General features: G+C 45.6%; 1 protein-coding gene across 1 annotated transcript in view; it reads right to left on the bottom strand.

Annotated features, from left to right (window-relative positions):
- Nucleotides 1-6,015: 6,015 nt before the first annotated feature.
- The window catches only part of LOC126419438 (TWiK family of potassium channels protein 7-like), a 375,205-nt gene continuing 360,204 nt past the window's right edge, over nucleotides 6,016-21,016 (bottom strand). The window contains exons 5-6 of the mRNA XM_050086625.1: nucleotides 8,659-8,684; nucleotides 6,016-6,403 (exon numbers count right to left, since the gene is read on the bottom strand). Of these exons, the coding sequence (XP_049942582.1) occupies nucleotides 6,016-6,403; nucleotides 8,659-8,684 (414 nt within the window). The remainder of the gene's footprint in view (nucleotides 6,404-8,658; nucleotides 8,685-21,016) is intronic.

Here is a 21,016-nt window from a genome sequence, read left to right as displayed (position 1 = left end):
CATGATTTACAGACCATAAATAAGATGGAGGCAGTAGAATTGTAGCGCTGTCTGCCAGCATACCCGTTCTCTAAATTTACCCAATACGGCTGCCATGCTTTCAAACGTTCCCATTTACGTTCCTTGAGCATCTCTATTACAATTTTTGTGGCTTATACCGATCTATCATCCTCCTCCTAGAAAAATGTCTCTAAATCTGTCTGCGGTCATGCCTGCTTGACATAACGCCAAATACTAGAGAATTTTACTCGTCGTTCACAGATCAATGTAAATGATATTGCCATGGTACAATCTCCATACTCTAGTCAAGTATTGTAGAAATTGTATCAATAAACAGTATCGGTATTGGAAACTGTTGTTAATCTGTCTTGTGATCTATTTTTGTCACAGCTGTTGCCCAACGGTATTTGGTCATGTGAGGAATCTGTATGGTTTCTGCGTGCAAGCAGGCCACATCATAACACCAACTACTTCGGTGGGAGGGGTGTCCCCTTTCTGCCAGATTGCTGTAATTGATACCAAGAACATCTGGCGGGCGCAATGTAGATACCGGTTAATTTAAAGAAACATGGGAACATAGCATCAAGTAGCCACTGTTAATAATGTTACTTATTACATCTACATCTACATAGACATTCCACAAGCCACGTACAGTATCTGGCGGACGGTACCCTGTACCACTATTTGTCATTTCCTTCCGCGTTCCACTGGCAAATAGAGCGAGGGAAAAACGACTGTCTGTATGCCCCCGTATGAGCCGTTATTTCTCGTATCTTATCTTCGTGGTCCTTATGCGCAGTGTATGTTGGCGGCAGTAGGATCGTTCACCAGTCAGCTTCAAATGCCGGTTCTCTAAATTTTCTCAATAGTGTTTCCCGAATATCGTCTTACCTCCAAGGGAGTTCCTGAAGCATCTCCGTAACACTTACATGTTGTTCGAACCTACCGGTAACAAATCTAGCAGCCCGCCTCTGAATTGGTTCGATGACTTCCTACAATCCAACCTGATACGGACCCAAACACTCGAGCAGTACTCAAGAAAAGGTCTCCTTTACAGGTGAATCAGTCTTTCCTAAAATTCTCCTAATAAACCGAACGACTCGCCTTCCCTACCACAGTTTTCACATGCTCGTTCCACCACATATCGCTTTGCAACGTTAACCCCAGATACTTAAACGACTTGACTGTGTCAAGCAGGACACTAGTAATACTGTACCCGAACAATACAGGTTTGACCTTCCTGATCATCCGCATTAACTTACATTTTTCCACATTTAGGGCTAGCTGCTATACTTCACAGCAACTGGAAATTTTGTCTAACAAGGGGAGGCCGCCAATTGTAAAATTCAGATTCGATTCATATTGCGCATAATAAAAGCTCATGGCCAGAGGTGTAATGTGGCAAAGCACCAAGATGCACTTCTCAGCCGTTGTCGAGAAAATCGACAGTTAAAAGAAACCGTTGCGGTGAAATACCCTCTACCATTAATAATTTTCTGCAGCGTCGTGGTGCAGCGGTAAGCGCTCGGGTTTGTAATCCGAAGGTCGCCGGATCGAATCTCGCACCATGCAACGTTTTTTTAGTACTTGTTTTTTGTAATTCAAATATATATATATATATATATATATATATATATATATATATATATATATAGTTCCCGGCAATCAGTTGCAACAATTATGCATATAATAAGTTGTTGAAAGTCGTTTGTCGTGGAAAAACTGGCGACTTCGAACATCATTATGTTTTCCGCAAACAAAGTTGTATTTCACAAATGTTATTAATTGTCTTCATAATGTTAACCACGTATAGTTAACGGAAGACGTAGAAACGATATTCCGAAACGAATACGTATAGCGTAAGTCAAACGTTCGAATTAGAATAGAGACCCCACACAAACACAAATTTTCTGTGGCAGGTATGAAATATAAACTACGTTACTCGCTCGTTACACTTGAAGGACAGATGTTGAATGGGCCGAAACGAGCCGCCGCAAAACAGCGTAGTTGCCTGCTAACTTCGAAAGAAGGTAGATGCGGTCCCTAGCGCAACTTATAACATCGTCGAAAATCAGTGCGGTCGGGAGAGCTTTGGTACACCCTGTTAAACAAACGGAAAAATGGAGGCGGTACAATTGGAGAGCGATCCGCCTTCACCAACATGCATAAGCAATTCATTAATAGTATATATATATTACAAAAAACTAATAATAAAAAAAAATTGCATGGCGCGAGTTTCGATCCGGCGACCTTCGGATTACTAACCCGAGATCTTACCTCTGCGCCACGACGCTGTAGAAAGCTGTTAATCGTAGAGAGTATTTCACCGCAACGGTTTCTTTTAACTGTCGATTTTCTCGACAAGGGCTGAGAAGTGCATCTTGGTGCTTTGCCACATTACACCTCTGGCCATGAGCTTTTATTATGCGCAGTATGAATCGAATCTGAATTTCACAATTGGCGGCCTCCCCTTGTAAGTCGTCTTGTATCCTCTACAGTCACTCAACTTCGACACCTTACCGTGCATCATCAAACAACCGCAGAATGCTGACCACCCTGTCAGCGTTTACATATGCAGAGAACAACACGGGTCCTATCACACTTCCTTGGGGCACCGCTGACGATGTATCTCTGATGAACTCGCCGTTAAGGACTACATGCTGGGTTCTATTATTTAAGAAGTCTTCGAGCCACTCACATATCTGTGAACTTATTCCATATGCTCGTACCATCGTTAACAGCCTGCAATGGCGCAACGTGTCATACGCTTTCCGGAAATCTAGAAATACGGAATCTGCCTGTTGCTCTTCATCCATAGTTCTCCGTATATCATGTGACAAAAGGGCAAGCTGAATTTCGCACGAGCGATGCTTTCTAAAATCACACTGATTCATGCACATAAGCTTCTCAGTCTCAAGAACATTTATTATATTCGAACTGAGAATACGCTCAAGGATTCTGCAGCAAACAGAAGTTAGGGATATTGGTCTCTAATTTTGCTGACCCGTTCTTTTACCTTTCTTATATACAGGAGTCCCCTGCGCTTATTTGCTGTCGCTTAGTGGTTTGCGCTGGGCGAGAGATTCACGACAAATGCAAGCTAGGTAAGGGACCAATACCGTAGAGTACTCTTTGTAAGATCGAACGGGGATTCCATCAGGACACGGTGATTTATTTGCTTTCAAATCTTTCAGTTGTTTCTCTACGTCAGGTATGCTTATTACTATGTCGCCAATATGGGAGTCTGTCCGATGGTCAAATAATGGTATGTTTGTATGATTTTCCTGAAAGTGGAATTTACAACGTCAGCTTTCGTTTTGCGATCTTCAACTGCCGCACGAGGCTGGTCAACGAGGAACTGAATGGAAGCCTTAGACTCGCTTAGCGATTTTACATACGACCAGAATTTTCTCGGGTTCTCTTCGAGCATAGATCTTTTCACAGACGCACGAACCTCTACTAACCTTTGCTTGTCGTCATTTATGCGTTCCCTTTTGAACAGAGAGTGCAATAGCCTCTGCTCCCTCAGTATCCGTCGAATTTCGTTATGAAACCATCCATCCTTTATCCACTTACTAGGCATATAAATTTCGAGATTACGATTTGCTGTCTGCTTAAACTTTGCCCATAATTCGTCTACATTCACCTTACTGGTACTAACCGATGCCAACTCACTGTCTAAGTGAGAAGTTGATAACTGATTATCTGCTCTATCTAACAGAAGCACTTTCCTAGCCTCATACTACTGCCTAGCCTAAAAAACTCTCATATTCACTCTGCTACCCGAGTATCTGCTTCCTTTATACAGTGCACCGTTGACCTATCATGAGGAGTTCTACAAATCTTCACACGGTAAAACAGGTCTAGAAATCTGCATCCATTTCGTTAAAAAATAGAGCTGTTATGAGTTTCGAACTGACACGATCATCACAGTGGACGCCATGTTTGTATGCGAATATCCATGTGGCAGTGTTTGTGTAATGTTTTGCCTTATACAGTTTATGGCTCTGAAGTTCGGAAAAGTGTTCAGTCTTGCTAATTATTCCGAGGAGTATGAAGCTCTTCAACAACGGTCGACAGATTTCCGACAGCACTGCCACCCAAAGAAATTTTTGCACACTCAGAAACAGCCAACATCTTGTGAGCAGAATAATTCAGATTACAAAAATTAAAACAACCGCGTCTGATGATAACCCCTTTGGTTCAAATGGTGTATTGTCCCTTTTCTTATATAAGAAAAGGATAAAAAAAAGGCTGGTATTTCTTTGCTGCAGTGGTTTATCTACACCTACGTTCACGTTTATGTTCGGCAAGCCATCTGGTACTACTGTCTTCGTACCACCATCCGAAGGAATGGCGCCGGGGGGCGGTGGGCGGAAATGACTGTGATTGTCTTTAAATCTCTGTATGATGAGCTCTAATTTCTTTGAATTTTGTCTTGCTCATTTAGGCAGATTTATGCAGAAGGAAGTAACATTTTGTTTGACTCTTCCTGGGATTATTTCCAACGATTTGTCGACAACGGTGTAGTAGAAGAGTAGTGTAGCTTCGCCTATTTCTGAACAATGGGTTGCATTCCTTTTAGTTCATATTCAGTTACTACCCCCTGCTCCAATCATCGATTCTCCGCAGGTCTTCTTGTATTTCCCTACAGTATACAAACTTTGCAGTCATCCGCGAATTGATTCAGGGAGTCTCCAGCGTTATCTACAATAATACTCATATATACTATGGGGAGATTACATCCGTGGATTTTGTTCTACAAAGAACGACGTGTTGAGCTTTGTCTGCATACAGTCTCAAATCAGGTCAGATGGACAGAAGTGCATAGAACGACTTCATGAAGCCAAGGAACACAGCTTAAGGCTGGGTAACGATATCTACTGCGTTTCGGATTTCATGGTGGAATAGAGAGAGCTGTTTTTGGCAAGTTCTCTGTTCGTGGAATGCATACTGATTTTTGTAAACATTTTCTGCCTCAAAATACTTCAAACATTGATATTGTTCTTACACTTCTACGGTCCTTAATACATTTTATTTCATAAAACAAATCAATTGCGAATGTAATCAGAATGTTTTAATTATCACCTCGTAAAATAAAGCTGGCTAATTAACTTTTGTTTAATTGTAGGTACATGTTTGCAATCCTGGTACCCACTGAAGTCCGCTCACAACAGTAGCCTAACACGCCGCTAGAGGGCCTAAACAAAACGGAGCAGCCCATTGCTATAGTGGAGTATCGTGTGATCATTCATTTTAGGCAGCAGCGGAAAATTTGCACCGGTACCAGGCCAATCCAGACTGCTAAGGAAGCCATCTCGATTTCCCTGAGACAATTATAGCATCTCTGCTGCTGCCGGAAACGAATCACCGCATTATTGTACAACGTCTTCACAGTGTTCAGACCGCATCAAATGGGAGTTAAAATTGAAGCTTTAGAAGATTAACGTCATCTTATTTGCCAGGTGTCGTCTCTCAGCCGTGAGCGAAGTCTGCTTCCTTTATAGTGGCGTTCAAGCTTGCCACTGCCAACAGACATGAGCTGCCAAGCAATATGAGCTGACCATTGACCAGCTTCAACGCTTCCATAAAGAAAACAGACTTCAATCCTGTTGGTTGGTTGGTTGATTTGGGAGGGGGGGGGGGGGCACCAAACAGCAAGGTCATCAGTCCCATCTGATTAGGGAAAAATGGGGAAGAAAGCCGGCTGCGCCCTTTCAAAGGGCATTTGCCTGAAGCGATTCACGGAAATCATGGAAAACTTAACTCAGGATCGTCGGACGCAGGTCTCAACCGTCGTCCTCCCCCGAATGCGAATGCAGTGCGCTAAGCACAGCGCTACCTCGCTCGATGGGTAGACAGTCATCTCTTGACGAAGAAGAAGGTGTTAATCTTCGAAAGCTCGAGTTTTAAATCCGATTTAAGGTGGTCTGAACGCCAAGAAGACTTTATGCACACAAGAAATTAATTCCGTAGCTTTATATTTTTAATTTTGTTATATTTCGAATTAGCACTTTATGGGCTCACCTGTACGAGGTTGAAGCACATGGCGACGATCGCCATGCCGACGAGGATGTAGGCGGAGCTGGCGATGACGCTGAGCTGCTGGTGGGTGGTGCCGTCGAGCCCGCCCGGTACCAGATCGCCGAAGCCGATGGTGCCCAGGCTGGTGAAGCAGAAGAAGGAGCCCTCCAGGAAGGTCCAGTTCTCCAGCCGGTTGAACAGCAGCGCGCCGACGCACACGTACGCCACGACGATGCACAGGCAGAGCGAGACGGGCACGCGGGCGGCGGGGGCGGGCTGCGGGGGCGGCAGCGGCGCCTCCAGCGGCGACGCGCCCGCCGCGATGCCCTCGCCGCCGCAGTCCAGCACCACCGACTTGCAGAAGTCGTCGCTGTCCGCGCTGCGGGCAGCCGCAACATCGAATTGGGACACTCGCAATTTTCACTAATCGTCATCAGATGCAAGACATCTACACTACCCGACAAAAGAAATTAAGCACCCAGAAAGGGAGAAGAAAACGAAGTGAAACGTCACAGGTTGGAGCTATGCGATGTCATTTCAGTGATTACAAAATTGTGTCAGATTTACAAACAACTTAGCAAAAAATGGTTCAAATGGCTCTGAGCACTATGGGACTTAACATTTGAGGTCATCAGTCCCCTAGAACTGAGAACTACTTAAACCTAACTAACCTAAGGACATCACACACATCCATGCCCGAGGCAGGATTCGAACCTGCGACCGTAGCGGTCGCGCGGTTCCAAACTGAAGCGCCTAGAACCGCTCGGCCACACCGGCCGGCACAACTTCGCACCATGAGCTGACGTTAGTATGAAGTTGCACTGCCTCTGGCCTATATTAGATTCGGTTGGAAAGGTGCTGTATGGGCGTTCTGTGCTCTCCCGAAGCAAGCTGACCTGCAGTTGTTGTAAGTGGCACTTGATATCTTGGATACTTGCCATGGGACAGAGTTATCGCTGAAGCTGGTCTCACACATGTTCTGTTGCGAAGAAATCTGGCTGACCGCGTGAGTACCTCAACATCTCGCAGACTTGAATGGAATATCAAATCACTTTTTTTTTTAAATCAAGAGAAGTTTTAACTCGGTGATGAAATTCACATTTACATCGTTCACTTTGCAGATGATAAGCTATCAGCGCAGGACACCATACACTGGTCTCGCAAAATCATATATTGTAATATCACGGTAAGAAGTACAACGAACAAAAACTTTCTTTAGGCTTCACTTTGTTGCAACATACATCCTAAAATATGTTCACTTTTTTACAGTTTTCAATGAACAAAACCGACTGGTGATGGCAGAGAGGTGCTGAATCATGTTTGGTTAAAAAGAAAGAAACTGTGTTTGCAATATGGCGGAATCTATATCTCATAATTAACTGCAAACACTGATAGGAAGAGAAGAGCTACAGATCCAGAATATGAATACCTCGCAGACGGTTCATAGCGGCACATGCTGTGAGATGACAAGCATTGTCCTGTTGAAAATGGCATGAAGGTGCTGCCACATGAGAATTAATGCCTGAGGACACAGGATGTCGGTGGCGTAGAGTTCCGTTGTCAGAGTTCCCTCAATCGCTACCAGCTGTGCCTCAAGTCATATCCAAAGGCTCCCCACACCATGACTTCAGGAGTAATGCTACTGTGCCGCTTCAGAACATAGGAGGAATGTGTTCTTTCCTCAGGTCACCATCATACACGTTGCCGCTGGTAATGCAGAACCACAATTCATTGCTGAACACAAATGCAACGCCATTCATCAGTAGTCCGTGCTTGCCAGTCACAGTACCTGTCCAGATACCGCCAACTGTATTGTGGTGTTGACGGCGACATATGCACGGGACGGTAATTCCTTGGCTCAGCTGCTGCTAGCCACCAACCGATGGTGTGGGCTGACACAATACTACAGGGAATCCATTACTTGTTTTTGGATGGGAGACTCAGACATGAAGGGTTCACGGATGTTACTGGTCTACAGCGATCCTTCCTTGTGGTGGTCAGACGTACGCAGTCTGAACTTTGACTTCGAGTACGACTCTGAACCTTAGACTTCGAGTATGCCTGTCCTCACATTGGTATGCAGTCCAATAACGGGCCGCGCCACAGCCGTAAGCTCCACAAATATGGAGACTGCACCATTCGACTAGCCCTTTAAGTGCAGGCCTACACCGAGGCCACTTTCAAAGGCTGTCAGGTGCCAATAAGACTGTCTCAAACCAATACACGATATACTGTGTCTTTTACAGTGGTCATTAAATATCTGCCGCTGTTCTCGTATCTTATATACCCCAAAATGCCTGGTAAGAACTCTAAACACGAACAGCAATAATCCACTTACCAACTGTTCTACAGGTCGCAGGGAATTGCAAATCCAACCAATTACATACGCATCGATGGTATGTACGTGTACAGTATTAGATTGGCATCCGACTATGTCTTCTGGGTCACGGACTGTATGTTGGCCGTACATGCTCTTTTGTGTTTCCTGCTTTTAAGCAGTAACGCCGGGTGAGTCACAGAAAAGATGTTCGCTGAGTGATGAAAGTCGAAGAAAGTCTTTTCATTAACTATTTAGGAAATTTGTTTGATGCTAAGTAATGAGCTGTCACGCAGTATTTCAACGCGCCAGTGTACCTGAGTGGAGGAGGCATGAGCATTGACTGCAATACAACATTAACCCCGAAAGCATAGGGCTAGAGCCATCTCAGATCAGGACAGCTTATCGGCAGAGCTCAACCATCTCCGCTCTGTATTTGCCCAGAACGGGTACTCCGAGAAGCAGATCCGGAACGCGTTTCGACCAGCACGCTCCAAACCTCAAGAACAACCTGAAGAAGCAGATAACACCACAGGGTTGGTTTTTCTACCGTATGTCGGTGGCGTGTCTTTTAAGGTGGGCAGAATTTTCAAGAAACACCGTATTAAATGTGTTTTCCGGCCTCCAGCAAAAGTGAAATCGATGCTGGGCTCTGTTAAAGACAACCTCGGCCTGAGGAGACCAGGAATATACAAAATCCCGTGCCAGTGTGGGAAATCTTATATTGGCCAGACGTGTCGTACGGTCAAAGACAGATGCGACGAACATAAACGTCACACGAGGTTGGGTCAGCCAGAAAAATCTGCGGTTGCTGAACATTGCCTTGACACGGGACACGGCATGAATTACGAAGAAACCAAGATCCTCTCGCATGCTTCCACATACTGGGACTCCATCATCAAAGAGGGGTTTGACCTGAGCAAAGCCTGGGAACCAGCCTTGTCGGCACTAAGGAACCGTCAGCCACAGATTAGCAACCGCACCGAGTCAACGCAGATGGGAAGCCTTAGCGCAGATGCTTAAATCGGTCGCCAACACCTCGCGCGCGCGAACGGGGTCCGTCGCTCCCGGCCGCATTTCCCGCGCCGCGGCGCGCTTCCGCAGACCGCGACCCGTTTCTCCAGCAGAGGACTCTGGTATTCGACGCTGTCTACGATTGGTCTTCGATGACGTTATGCCCCGCTGGCGCCTGCGCTGTTCTAGAAAGCCAGCATATAAATTGGCGCGTTTCTCATCGACGCGACAGTAGCACCTGAAGATGGCGGGCAGTTGTCTCGCTGAAATATTGTGCGGCTTCTACAATATTATCCGGCGTAAGTCCCGAGAACCTATCAAGCAGATGCAGCGCCGGGAAAGCCTCAAACAGAAATACAAACGAAGCTGTCGCCGCGCTAAACGACACTACTCCAATAATTTGTTAGCACCAGTATTTGCGTTGTACCCATTTCTGACCCATATAATAATTTTAGTCATTCCAGGCCCGAAAGCTTTATTAAATTTAAACTCCACTGATTTGCTTAAAGAAAGTTTTCTTAAAGGAAGTTGGTCAGATATTGAAAAGTGCAGTGACTGTAATGGTGCTTTCAGAGTACAGGCAAGACTTGTTTCTTCCGCAGTTCCCTGTTTTTCTTTTACGTGATGAGAATATTTGCTTGACTGTGTGGTGACTTAATGATGCCTTTGGTCCAATACAACGCAATTACCCAATATGTCGTTTGTAGGGAGAGAGAATTATTCTTTGCCTGTGGTGGATTACTCACTGGAATCGCAATCATCTGGAGGGGTGTAAGTTTTGTTGCTGTAGAACTTCTGTGACTAAAGGCAATCAAATGCAAATTAACTGCCACACTAAGAATTTATGTGCTGGATCAGGTTCTACATCCGGGGCGGGGATTTTTATATTAGGTGTCTTTCTACGGACGGTACACCCGATCCAGATTAGCAGAGCTGCGAGGGATTAAATAAGCTGAATTGCCACAACGTTTTCAATTATAACAGCTGTGCGGATGAATACATGACGTTCCTAAGTATAACCACCACAAAACTGATAGAATATTTTATTGTTCTGCAACTAGCTTTTACAGCAGGTCAACGTTCGGAAGACCTGGACATAATACATTATAAGAACATACAATTTTATGCACGGAAAGACATATGTAATATGATAGTCATATTATATCATTGCAGTATATCCTAAGGAAATAAACATGCGCATAATTGATTTCATTTCCACAAAATTTATCCATTTTGAAATAATTCTTAACCTGACGATAATTACTGTTCTCTTAATAAGTTACTCTGGACTGTTTTAACGAAACAGCTAACATCTTTCCTCAACGTAATGAGGTTAAAATGAAAACAATACTATTCTTATTCTACACTACTGTAGAATAAGAATAGTATTGTTTTCATTTGCTGGCCATTAAAATAGCTGCACCAAGAAGAAATGCAGATGATAAATGGGTATTCATTGGACGAATATATTACACTACAACTGACATGTGATTACATTTTCACGCAATTTGGGTGCATAGATCCTGAGAAATCAGTACTCAGAACAACCCCCTCTGGCCGTAATAACGGCCTTGATACGCCTGGGCATTGAGTCAAACAGAGCTTGGATTGCGTGTACAGGTACAGCTGCCACTGCATCTTCAACACGCCACCACAGTTCATCAAGAGTAGTGACTGGCGTATTGTGACGAGCCAGTTGCTCGGCCACCTTTGACCAGACGTGTTCAATTGGTGAGAGATCTGGAGAATGTGCTGCCCAGGGCAGCAGTTGAACATTTTCTGTATCCAGAAAGACCCGTACAGGACCTGCAACATGCTGTTGTGAATTATCCTGCTGTAAAGTAGGGTTTCGCAGGGATCGAATGAAGGGTAGAGCCACGGGTCGTAACACATCTGAAATGTAACGTACAATGTTCAAAGTGCCGGCAGTGTGAACAAGAGGTGACCGAGACGTGTAACCAATGGCACACCATATCGTCACGCCGGGTGATACGCCAGTACGGCGATGACGAATACACGCTTCCAATGTGCGTTCACTGCGATGTCGCCAAACACGGATGCGACCATCATGATGCTGTAAACAGAACCTCAGGGATCGAGACGCGGCTGCACGATCTGTTACAGCCATGCGGATAAGATGCCTGTCATCTCGACTGCTAGTGATACGAGGCCGTTGGGATCGAGCACGGCGTTCCGTATTACCCTCCTGAACCCACCGATTCCATATTCTGCTAACAGTCATTGCATCTCGACCATCGCGAGCAGCAATGTCGCGATACAATAAACCGCAATCGCGATAGGCTACAATCCGACCTTTATCAAAGTCGGAAACGTGATGGTAAGCATTTCTCCTCCTTACAGGAGGCATCAGAACAACGTTTCACCAGGCAACGCCGGCCAACTGCTGTTTGTGTACGAGAAATGGTTTGGAAACTTTCCTCATGTCAGCACGTTGTAGGTGTCACCACCGGCGCCAACCTTGTGTGAATGCTCTGTAAAGCTAATCATTTGCATATCAGAGCATCTTCTTCCTATCGGTTAAATTTCGCGTCTTTAGCACGACTACTTCGTGTTGTAGCAATTTTAATGGCCAGTAGTGTATTAACACTAACCTCAGCGTCGCACTGCTGGATGTTAGTTACTATAACTGAATATGTTCTCGTCACAGCTTTAGGTTGCTAGTAACAAGAGTCCACTTGTTCAAACTTTTTTAACGAACTTTCGGCGCGTCCCATCATCAGAATGAGTCATTTCAAAAGACTGGTACTAGTAAATGGCTGATAAGAATGTAAAAAATTGTACATATATGAAAGACAAACTTAAAAATTGTTTTTCTTTGCCATGTGTCCATCCTTCGTCACACGGCACGCACCTAAACAGTGGTCCAATTCTGTCCATATCCATGCCAGCTTATCACGAGTGACGCTAAGAATAGCCGCTAAGACGTGTGTCTCGTCTTCGAGGTTCTGTGGCACAGGTTTAATATAATCGCCACTCTTGATGTAACTCCACAAGAAAACAATTCACAAAGCATCGAATACGCCGACCTCGATGGTCGCTCGAGTAGCTTCAGGCCAGAATCCTCAACACGGCGTACCTGGCAACTATGGTCGCTGTCGACCCTGTCGACGATTTTCCGAAATAACCTGTGGGCACAACGTTTCAGAGTTTGCCTTTCATATATTTTGTAACGTTATGTTTAGCCATTTATCTACACAGTTTTTGAAATGTTTCATGAACATTACAGTTACCCTATATTTCTTACACATCGCATAGCCTGTATGCGTACAAGTGCAGGTCCTGCAGACAAGCCACAGGAAAACAACTTTGAATGTTACGTGTTGAATAACACTGACAGTTAAATGATTTTCAGAGAAAAGGTCATATTCTGTGAAACAACGACAGTTAAATGATTTTCAGAGAAAAACGTCCTGTTCTGTGACGATGTGATCTTCAGTATCAAATAGTAAATGTAACAGTAGAACAAGGGGTCTATAATAGTCAAGGGATGTTGGAAGTGAATGATGACTGCGTTGCTGCCGTCTTAGCTTTGTGTGCACAGAGGTAGACCTGGACTACTGAAGAATAGCTGTCACTATTCTAGTAGGAAATAGGGTTGCCACTGAGCACTCATTGGCCAAGACACTGTAACTGATACACAGGAAAATATATCTAATGAAATACATAGTTCCTCTGTGCTAGCAAACATGTTGTAACGGTCCCTACCCTGTTCTACCTCATTAATTAATTAGGGAGAGAAATGGATTTTTCCTGCCGAGACACATTTCAGCATCGCACACGCTAAAGGCAACAGTTGTTCCTCGCGATTCGTTATGTGTGGAGCGTTACGTTAACCCGCTCGTAACCTGCAAGTTCCCTGATTCACTGTTAAGAGGTTTTCTTACCTCGCATCTAGTAAGGTTGTCTCGACGTCCCATGTTTTAACCCAGAATTCGGGCTCTGCACAAGCATTCAATCGACTTTTAACAATGGACTGGCAAGCGGGAAAACCTCAACATTATTTTAAATAATGAGTTTCGAAATAGTAGGATGCCCACTTGTTTTAATAAAAAAGGAGGAGAAAAATTCAGTCTTTTCACCCAGCATAATGGCAATATTGGAATGTCCATAAAATTGTCTCCATACGAAATAATAACTGTTACCATTCGCACATTCATGAATATGTACATAAATGTTCTCCGAAGCACTTTTAACTCAAATAATGATTTTGATGCGCATACCTATTCGGTTTACTGAACATGTGTGGTGCCTCTCCGGAAATTATTCCGCGACAATGTAGTGATCTAGGTTCGGTGTTTCGCACCTGCCTGAGAAGGGCGCGTTTCTTATAGGTCGATTTAATCAGCTAGTGATAGCTAACATTACATAAAATACTAATTAAATTATGAGCTTGATGTGGAAGTTGCTGAAATCAAACTGAAAAAGCTGTTAGTGTGGATGATGTCGGTAGTCTAGTTGGAGTCGTATACAAACTTTTAAAAAGGTAATATTAATACACAAATTTATGTGTTTGCCGGCAATATTCGAAGTGTCATGGACAACCTTCGGTGAATCGTGGGCCTCATTCACACACATTTGCACTGTTATAGTACGTTCATAACGGATGGAATTATTTATTATGTTAGCACGAGAAAGAACAGAAAAATAAAATACAGCAATGAAATAGGCAATCCCAGTCGACAGACAATTAGGAATTACTGTACAAATTTCTTCTGCGGGCCGAATTCGAACCAATTACTCACCAGATCTGGCCCACGGGGCGTCGGTTGCCCAACCGTGCTCTATTTGCTCCCTTTACGACACGGCTTCTGATCCTTTCTCAACCTCCGAGACCTTCTGACGTGTAATGGAATGTGGACTGCTACCGATTCTGTTTGCCAGCGCACAGCAAAGTAGGTCTTCCTACACCATATGATGAAATCTAATATAATGTGTGTCGACGAGGAACATAGATGCGATCCTGCCTGGTTCTGCACAGTTCCACAGATAGCGTACCGGTGTGTTGAACCACAGCTATTCAGGCGCTATTTATTCTTCCTTAAAATACGTGCTGCGTATAAACAATATTTCTGTAGAAGTCAGGCTACGTATGTTTGTGCTGCAAAACTCGGAAAGTTGTTGGTCGATTGACTTGAAATTTTGATACAACGTTGCATCCGAATGCGCGCGTGTTTTTATAGACCTACACTACCGGGCAGTAAAACTGCTACACTAAGAAGAAATGCAGATGATAAACGGGTATTCAAATGGTTCAAATGGCTCTGAGCACTATGGGACTTAACATCTGTGGTCATCAGTCCCCTAGAACTTAGAACCACTTAAACCTAACTAACCTAAGGACATCACACACATCCATGCCCGAGGCAGGATTCGAACCTGCGACCGTAGCAATCGGCGGTTCCGAACTGAGCGCCTGAACCGCTAGATCACCGCGGCCGGCGGGGTATTCATTGGACAAATATATTATACTAGAACTGACATGTGATTACATTTTCACGCAGTTTGGGTGCGTAGATACTGAGAAATCAGTACCCAGAACAGCCACCTCTGGCCGTAATAACGGCCTTGATACGTCTGGGCATTGAGTCAAAGAGAGCTTGGATGGCGTGTACAGGTACAGCTGCCCATGCAGCTTCAACACGATACCACAGTTCATCAAGAGTAGTGACTGGCGTATTGTGACGAGCCAGTTGCTCGGCCACCATTGACCAGACGTTTTCAATTGGTGAGAGATCTGGAGAATGTGCTGGCCAGGGCAGCAGTCGAGCACTTTCTGTATCCAGGAAGGCCCCTGCAGGACCTTCAACATGCGATCGTGCATTATCCTGCTGAAATGTAGGGTTTTGAAGGGATCGAATGAAGGGTAGAGCCACGGGTCGTAACACATCTGAAATGTAACGTCCACTGTTCAAAGCGCCTTGAATGCGAACAAGAGGTGACCAGACGTGTAACCAATGGCACCCCGTACCATCACGCCTGGTGATACGCCAGTATGGCAATGACAAATACACGTTTCCAATGTGCGTTCACCGCGATGTCACCAAACACGGATGCGACCATCATCATTCTGTAAACAGAACCTGGATTCATCCGTAAAAATGACGTTTTGCCATTTGTGCACCCAGGTTCGTCGTTGAGTACACCATCGCAGGCGCTCCTGTCTGTGATGCAGCGTCAAGGGTAACCGCAGCCATGGTCTCCGAGCTGATAATCCATGCTGCTGCAAACGTCATCAAACTGTTCGTGCAGATGGTTGTTGTCTTGCAAACGTCTCCATTTGTTGACTCAGGGATCGAGACGTGGCTGCACGATCCGTTACAGTCATGCGGATAAGATGCCCGTCATCTCGACTGCTAGTGATACGAGGCCGTTGGGATCGAGCACGACGTTCCGTATTACCCTCCTGAACCCACCGATTCCATATTCTGCTAACAGTCATTGGATCCTGACCAACGCGAGCAGCAATGTCGCTATACGATAAACCGCAATCGAGATAGGCTACAATCCGACCTTTATCAAAGTCGGAAACGTGATGGGGCGCATTTCTTCTCCTTACACGAGCCATCACGACAACGTTTCACCAGGCAACGCCGGTCAACTGGTGTTTGCGTATGAGAAATCGGTTGGAAACTTTCCTCATGTCCGCACGTTGTAGGTGTCGCCACCGGCGCAAACCTTGCGTGAATGCTCTTAAAAGCTAATCATTTGCAAATCACAGCATCTTGTTCCTGTCGGTTAAATTTCGCGTCTGTAGCACGTCATCTTCGTGGTGTAGCAATTTTAATGGCCAGTAGTGTAACATCGCGATGGGCAACATAACTATGTCGGCGCGTGGGAAACAATGTGATGTAATAAGAGTTCCGAATCCTAAGAGTTCGTCCACACATGGAGCACCCTCTCCTTTAACATGACAATCTCAGACTGCAAATGAGTCGCGAAAGACGGAATATTTCTCAATATTACATACGACACCTATGTGGTACTTAAATTAAATGAGATATTGTTATACAGTAAATATTATATGAAATTTAGGTATCTTGTCCACACTTCATTTTCAACATTGTGGCAACTAAAATCGACCATCCGGAAAGTATACTCTATGGACTTTACCTCTGCAAACTCTTCAAAATTTCGTGCAATGGTTTGCTGTATTTAATGCTGCATAATAACTGCGTTGAACATCGAAACAAAATTAAGTCATTTATGGGGGGAAGGTATCAGTCAAGAAGATAGGTAAAAATCTAATTTTTGAGCCAAATAGTTTCTGTGGAATCGAATGATAAAGAGTGTCAAAGCAGTCGGAACACAATGTGTCTGCACAGGCGAGCAGTGCAGTGACAAAATCGCCCACAGCGCAGAATGCAGGGAGCACGTCTTTGTAGCAGCGAAAGGGTTAAAGCGGCCGTGGTGGCTTTACTTCATGAACTGCGCGCTCCCCCCTAAACGTAAGCTTGGGAACTATGCTATACTATGGCGCTGCTTCTCTTGGCACGTGCGTCGTGTGCAACTGGCAACGCACATTCTCCCGCGTCTAGGCGGGCATGCGCGAGCCGCCAAGATAAAAGAATTGAACTATAGTCGTAGTCTGAAGAAGGAATCTCTGAGAATGTAGGTGTGGTGCACAGCATTGTATGCTAGTGAATCATAAACTATGGAGAAATCGGAAAAGAAGAGAATCGAAGCGTTTGAGATGTGGTGCTGTGGAAAGGTGTTTAAAATTAGCTGGATAGATAAGATAAATGAGGTACTCCCTCGGCAGAATCGGCGAAGGAAGGTACATTAAGAAACAATAGCAAGGAGAAGGGGCAGGATGAGTTAAGAGATCAAGAAATAATTTCCTTCGTACTTGAACTGCAGAGGGTAAAAACTGTAGGAGAAGGCGGGGATTAGAACACATCCAACATCAAAGTGACGACGTTCGGTGCAAGTGTTACTCTGCGATTGAAGAGGTATTCGTGGTGGACCGCAAAAACAAATCAGATGGCAAGAAGATAAGGTAGGCGAGAAACAAAAACCACAAATGAGGTGTTTATAGTGCAATATTTATATTATTTGGTCCAACCGCTGTAGAACTAGTGAGTCAATAAATTAGGGAGCCCGTATCTCTGAAGTGATACGTGCTTGTGTTGGAAGGAGAGGCGGTAGCCTGTCGTTAGCTACAGCAGACCAGCATTCCAGCAGTCTGACCTCGGGGAGCTTGGAAGCTGGTTAACAAGACAGACTGGCGCCGGATCGCTGGCTCCGGTCCCCAGAGAAGAGCCCCTGCTAATGACCGAATCCTTGACCAGGGACTTCTGGGATAGCTTCGGTCCCTCCATCTCTCATTACTGCAGCTGGCCGCGCTTCTGCAGGAACGTCATGATGGAATGACCAGAGGGAACCGACCAGAATTAATCATTTCCAGCTTTGAATATGGATCAATTCCGACTGTCCAATCTGAAGTGCTTACATTGTCTTAGTCTTTAAAGACGTGAATTTATTTTGCATCCATTTCGTTAACCTCATACATCGGACCCCTTCAAAAACGTTTACTGAGAGGCTAGCAGATGTAGTTTAAGTGTTTGTACTTACGAGATTTAATCTGATGTTTGTGTCTGCAGCTTGTGTGTGTGTGTGTGTGTGTGTGTGTGTGTGTGTGTGTGTGTGTGTGTGTGTGTGTGTTGGACTCCAGAAAAGGGCAGCGTTTACATTTGCTAATTTTTCATGAGGAAAGGCATTTGAACTGAAGAAAAGGGCACCGTGTACATTTGCTAATTTTTCATGGCGAAAGGCATTTGAACTGATTCAGATGGGACGTGGCTAGAGACTACATAGTAGTACAACCGCCTTTTTAGTATGACTGCGTGGGTCATCACACGCTGTCATTCGCATACTCACTTGTTGCCATACTCTGCCAATACCCACTTAATCGAGATGGCCAGCAGCTGTCGCCTAACAATATTAGGCAAATCCAAGTAAGCCTACCAGCTGGCACCACAATGGAGGATACATTTCTTTTCACAAGAGATGACACATCACACAGCTCCCGGACGAATATTTGTAATGCGTATGCATATTTTTATTTACGTGATCACTTAGTATAATTAAGATGCACTGCGTAACGGGAATAAGTGAAGATATTTCTATTGGTGACTGAGAACAGTGTACTGGACATTACATCAGTACACACTGGACTCGCATTCGGGAGGACGACGGTTCAATCCCGCGTCCGACCATCCTGATTTAGGTTTTCCGTGATTTCCCTAAATCGCTCCAGGCAAATGCCGGGATGGTTCCTTTGAAAGGGCACGGCCGACTTCTTTCCCCGTCCTTCCCTAAACCGATGAGGCCGATGACCTCGCAGTTTGGTCTCTTCCCCCAAAACAACCCAATTACATCAGTATTTCCGTCATTTTCAGACTAATAATTATAGGTATTGCAAGTCTTATATTTTTAGGTTGGTTAGTTGCCCCAAGTATACGAGGTAAGAGCAAGCCATTAACACTTCTTTTCCCCTGGGCAGAAAGTCAGGTGTCAAATTTTGATACATGGACTCAAAATGGATAGTCTGTACTGACAGACGTAGTTCACTTAGTGGCGCAGTTACGACCATGCGGAAAACATCAGGTAGTAAATTATGGCTCAAAAATGACTCAAATGGCTCTGAGCATTATGGGACTTAACTTCTGAGGTCATCAGTGCCCTAGAACTTAGAACTACACTCCTGGAAATTGAAATAAGAACACCGTGAATTCATTGTCCCAGGAAGGGGAAACTTTATTGACACATTCCTGGGGTCAGATACATCACATGATCACACTGACAGAACCACAGGCACATAGACACAGGCAACAGAGCATGCACAATGTCGGCACTAGTACAGTGTATATCCACCTTTCGCAGCAATGCAGGCTGCTATTCTCCCATGGAGACGATCGTAGAGATGCTGGATGTAGTCCTGTGGAACGGCTTGCCATGCCATTTCCACCTGGCGCCTCAGTTGGACCAGCGTTCGTGCTGGACGTGCAGACCGCGTGAGACGACGCTTCATCCAGTCCCAAACATGCTCAATGGGGGACAGATCCGGAGATCTTGCTGGCCAGGGTAGTTGACTTACACCTTCTAGAGCACGTTGGGTGGCACGGGATACATGCGGACGTGCATTGTCCTGTTGGAACAGCAAGTTCCCTTGCCGGTCTAGGAATGGTAGAACGATGGGTTCGATGACGGTTTGGATGTACCGTGCACTATTCAGTGTCCCCTCGACGATCACCAGTGGTGTACGGCCAGTGTAGGAGATCGCTCCCCACACCATGATGCCGGGTGTTGGCCCTGTGTGCCTCGGTCGTATGCAGTCCTGATTGTGGCGCTCACCTGCACGGCGCCAAACACGCATACGACCATCATTGGCACCAAGGCAGAAGCGACTCTCATCGCTGAAGACGACACGTCTCCATTCGTCCCTCCATTCACGCCTGTCGCGACACCACTGGAGGCGGGCTGCACGATGTTGGGGCGTGAGCGGGAGACGGCCTAACGGTGTGCGGGACCGTAGCCCAGCTTCATGGAGACGGTTGCGAATGGTCCTCGCCGATACCCCGGGAGCAACAGTGTCCCTAATTTGCTGGGAAGTGGCGGTGCGGTCCCCTACGGCACTGCGTAGGATCCTACGGTCTTGGCGTGCATCCGTGCGTCGCTGCGGTCCGGTCCCAGGTCGACGGGCACGTGCACCTTCCGCCGACCACTGGCGACAACATCGATGTACTGTGGAGACCTCACGCCCCACGTGTTGAGCAATTCGGCGGTACGTCCACCCGGCCTCCCGCATGCCCACTATATGCCCTCGCTCAAAGTCCGTCAACTGCACATACGGTTCACGTCCACGCTGTCGCGGCATGCTACCAGTTTTAAAGACTGCGATGGAGCTCCGTATGCCACGGCAAACTGGCTGACACTGACGGCGGCGGTGCACAAATGCTGCGCAGCTAGCGCCATTCGACGGCCAACACCGCGGTTCCTGGTGTGTCCGCTGTGCCGTGCGTGTGATCATTGCTTGTACAGCCCTCTCGCAGTGTCCGGAGCAAGTATGGTGGGTCTGACACACCGGTGTCAATGTGTTCTTTTTTCCATTTCCAGGAGTGTATTTAAACTTAACTAACCAAAGGACATCGCACACATCCATGCTCGAGGCAGGATTCGAACCTGGGACCGTAGCAGCAGCGCGGTTACGGACTGAAGCGCCTAGAACCGCTCGGCCACTCCGGCCGGCGCAGTAAATTATGTGACGTGTTTGCTGGAAGACCGTTAAACGCAGAGAAAAACAGCTAACACAAATGGTTCAAATGGCTCTGAGCACTATGGGACTCAACTGCTGAGGTCATTAGTCCCCTAGAACTTAGAACTAGTTAAACCTAACTAACCTAAGGACATCACAAACATCCATGCCCGAGGCAGGATTCGAACCTGCGACCGTAGCGGTCTTGCGGTTCCAGACTGCAGCGCCTTTAACCGCACGGCCACTTCGGCCGGCAGCTAACACAATCAAGTGGGTACATATTAAGGTGACAATGATCACAATATCTGCACTTATAAACCTAACGCAATGTATAATTTATCTTCCATTCGGGCCATACACTCGGAGAAGTATTACGTAAATTATCA

The sequence above is a fragment of the Schistocerca serialis genome, chromosome 9 (assembly GCF_023864345.2).
Source record: "Schistocerca serialis cubense isolate TAMUIC-IGC-003099 chromosome 9, iqSchSeri2.2, whole genome shotgun sequence".
Classification (NCBI taxonomy): Eukaryota; Metazoa; Arthropoda; class Insecta; order Orthoptera; family Acrididae; genus Schistocerca; species Schistocerca serialis.
This window is presented reverse-complemented; position numbering and strand designations above follow the sequence as displayed.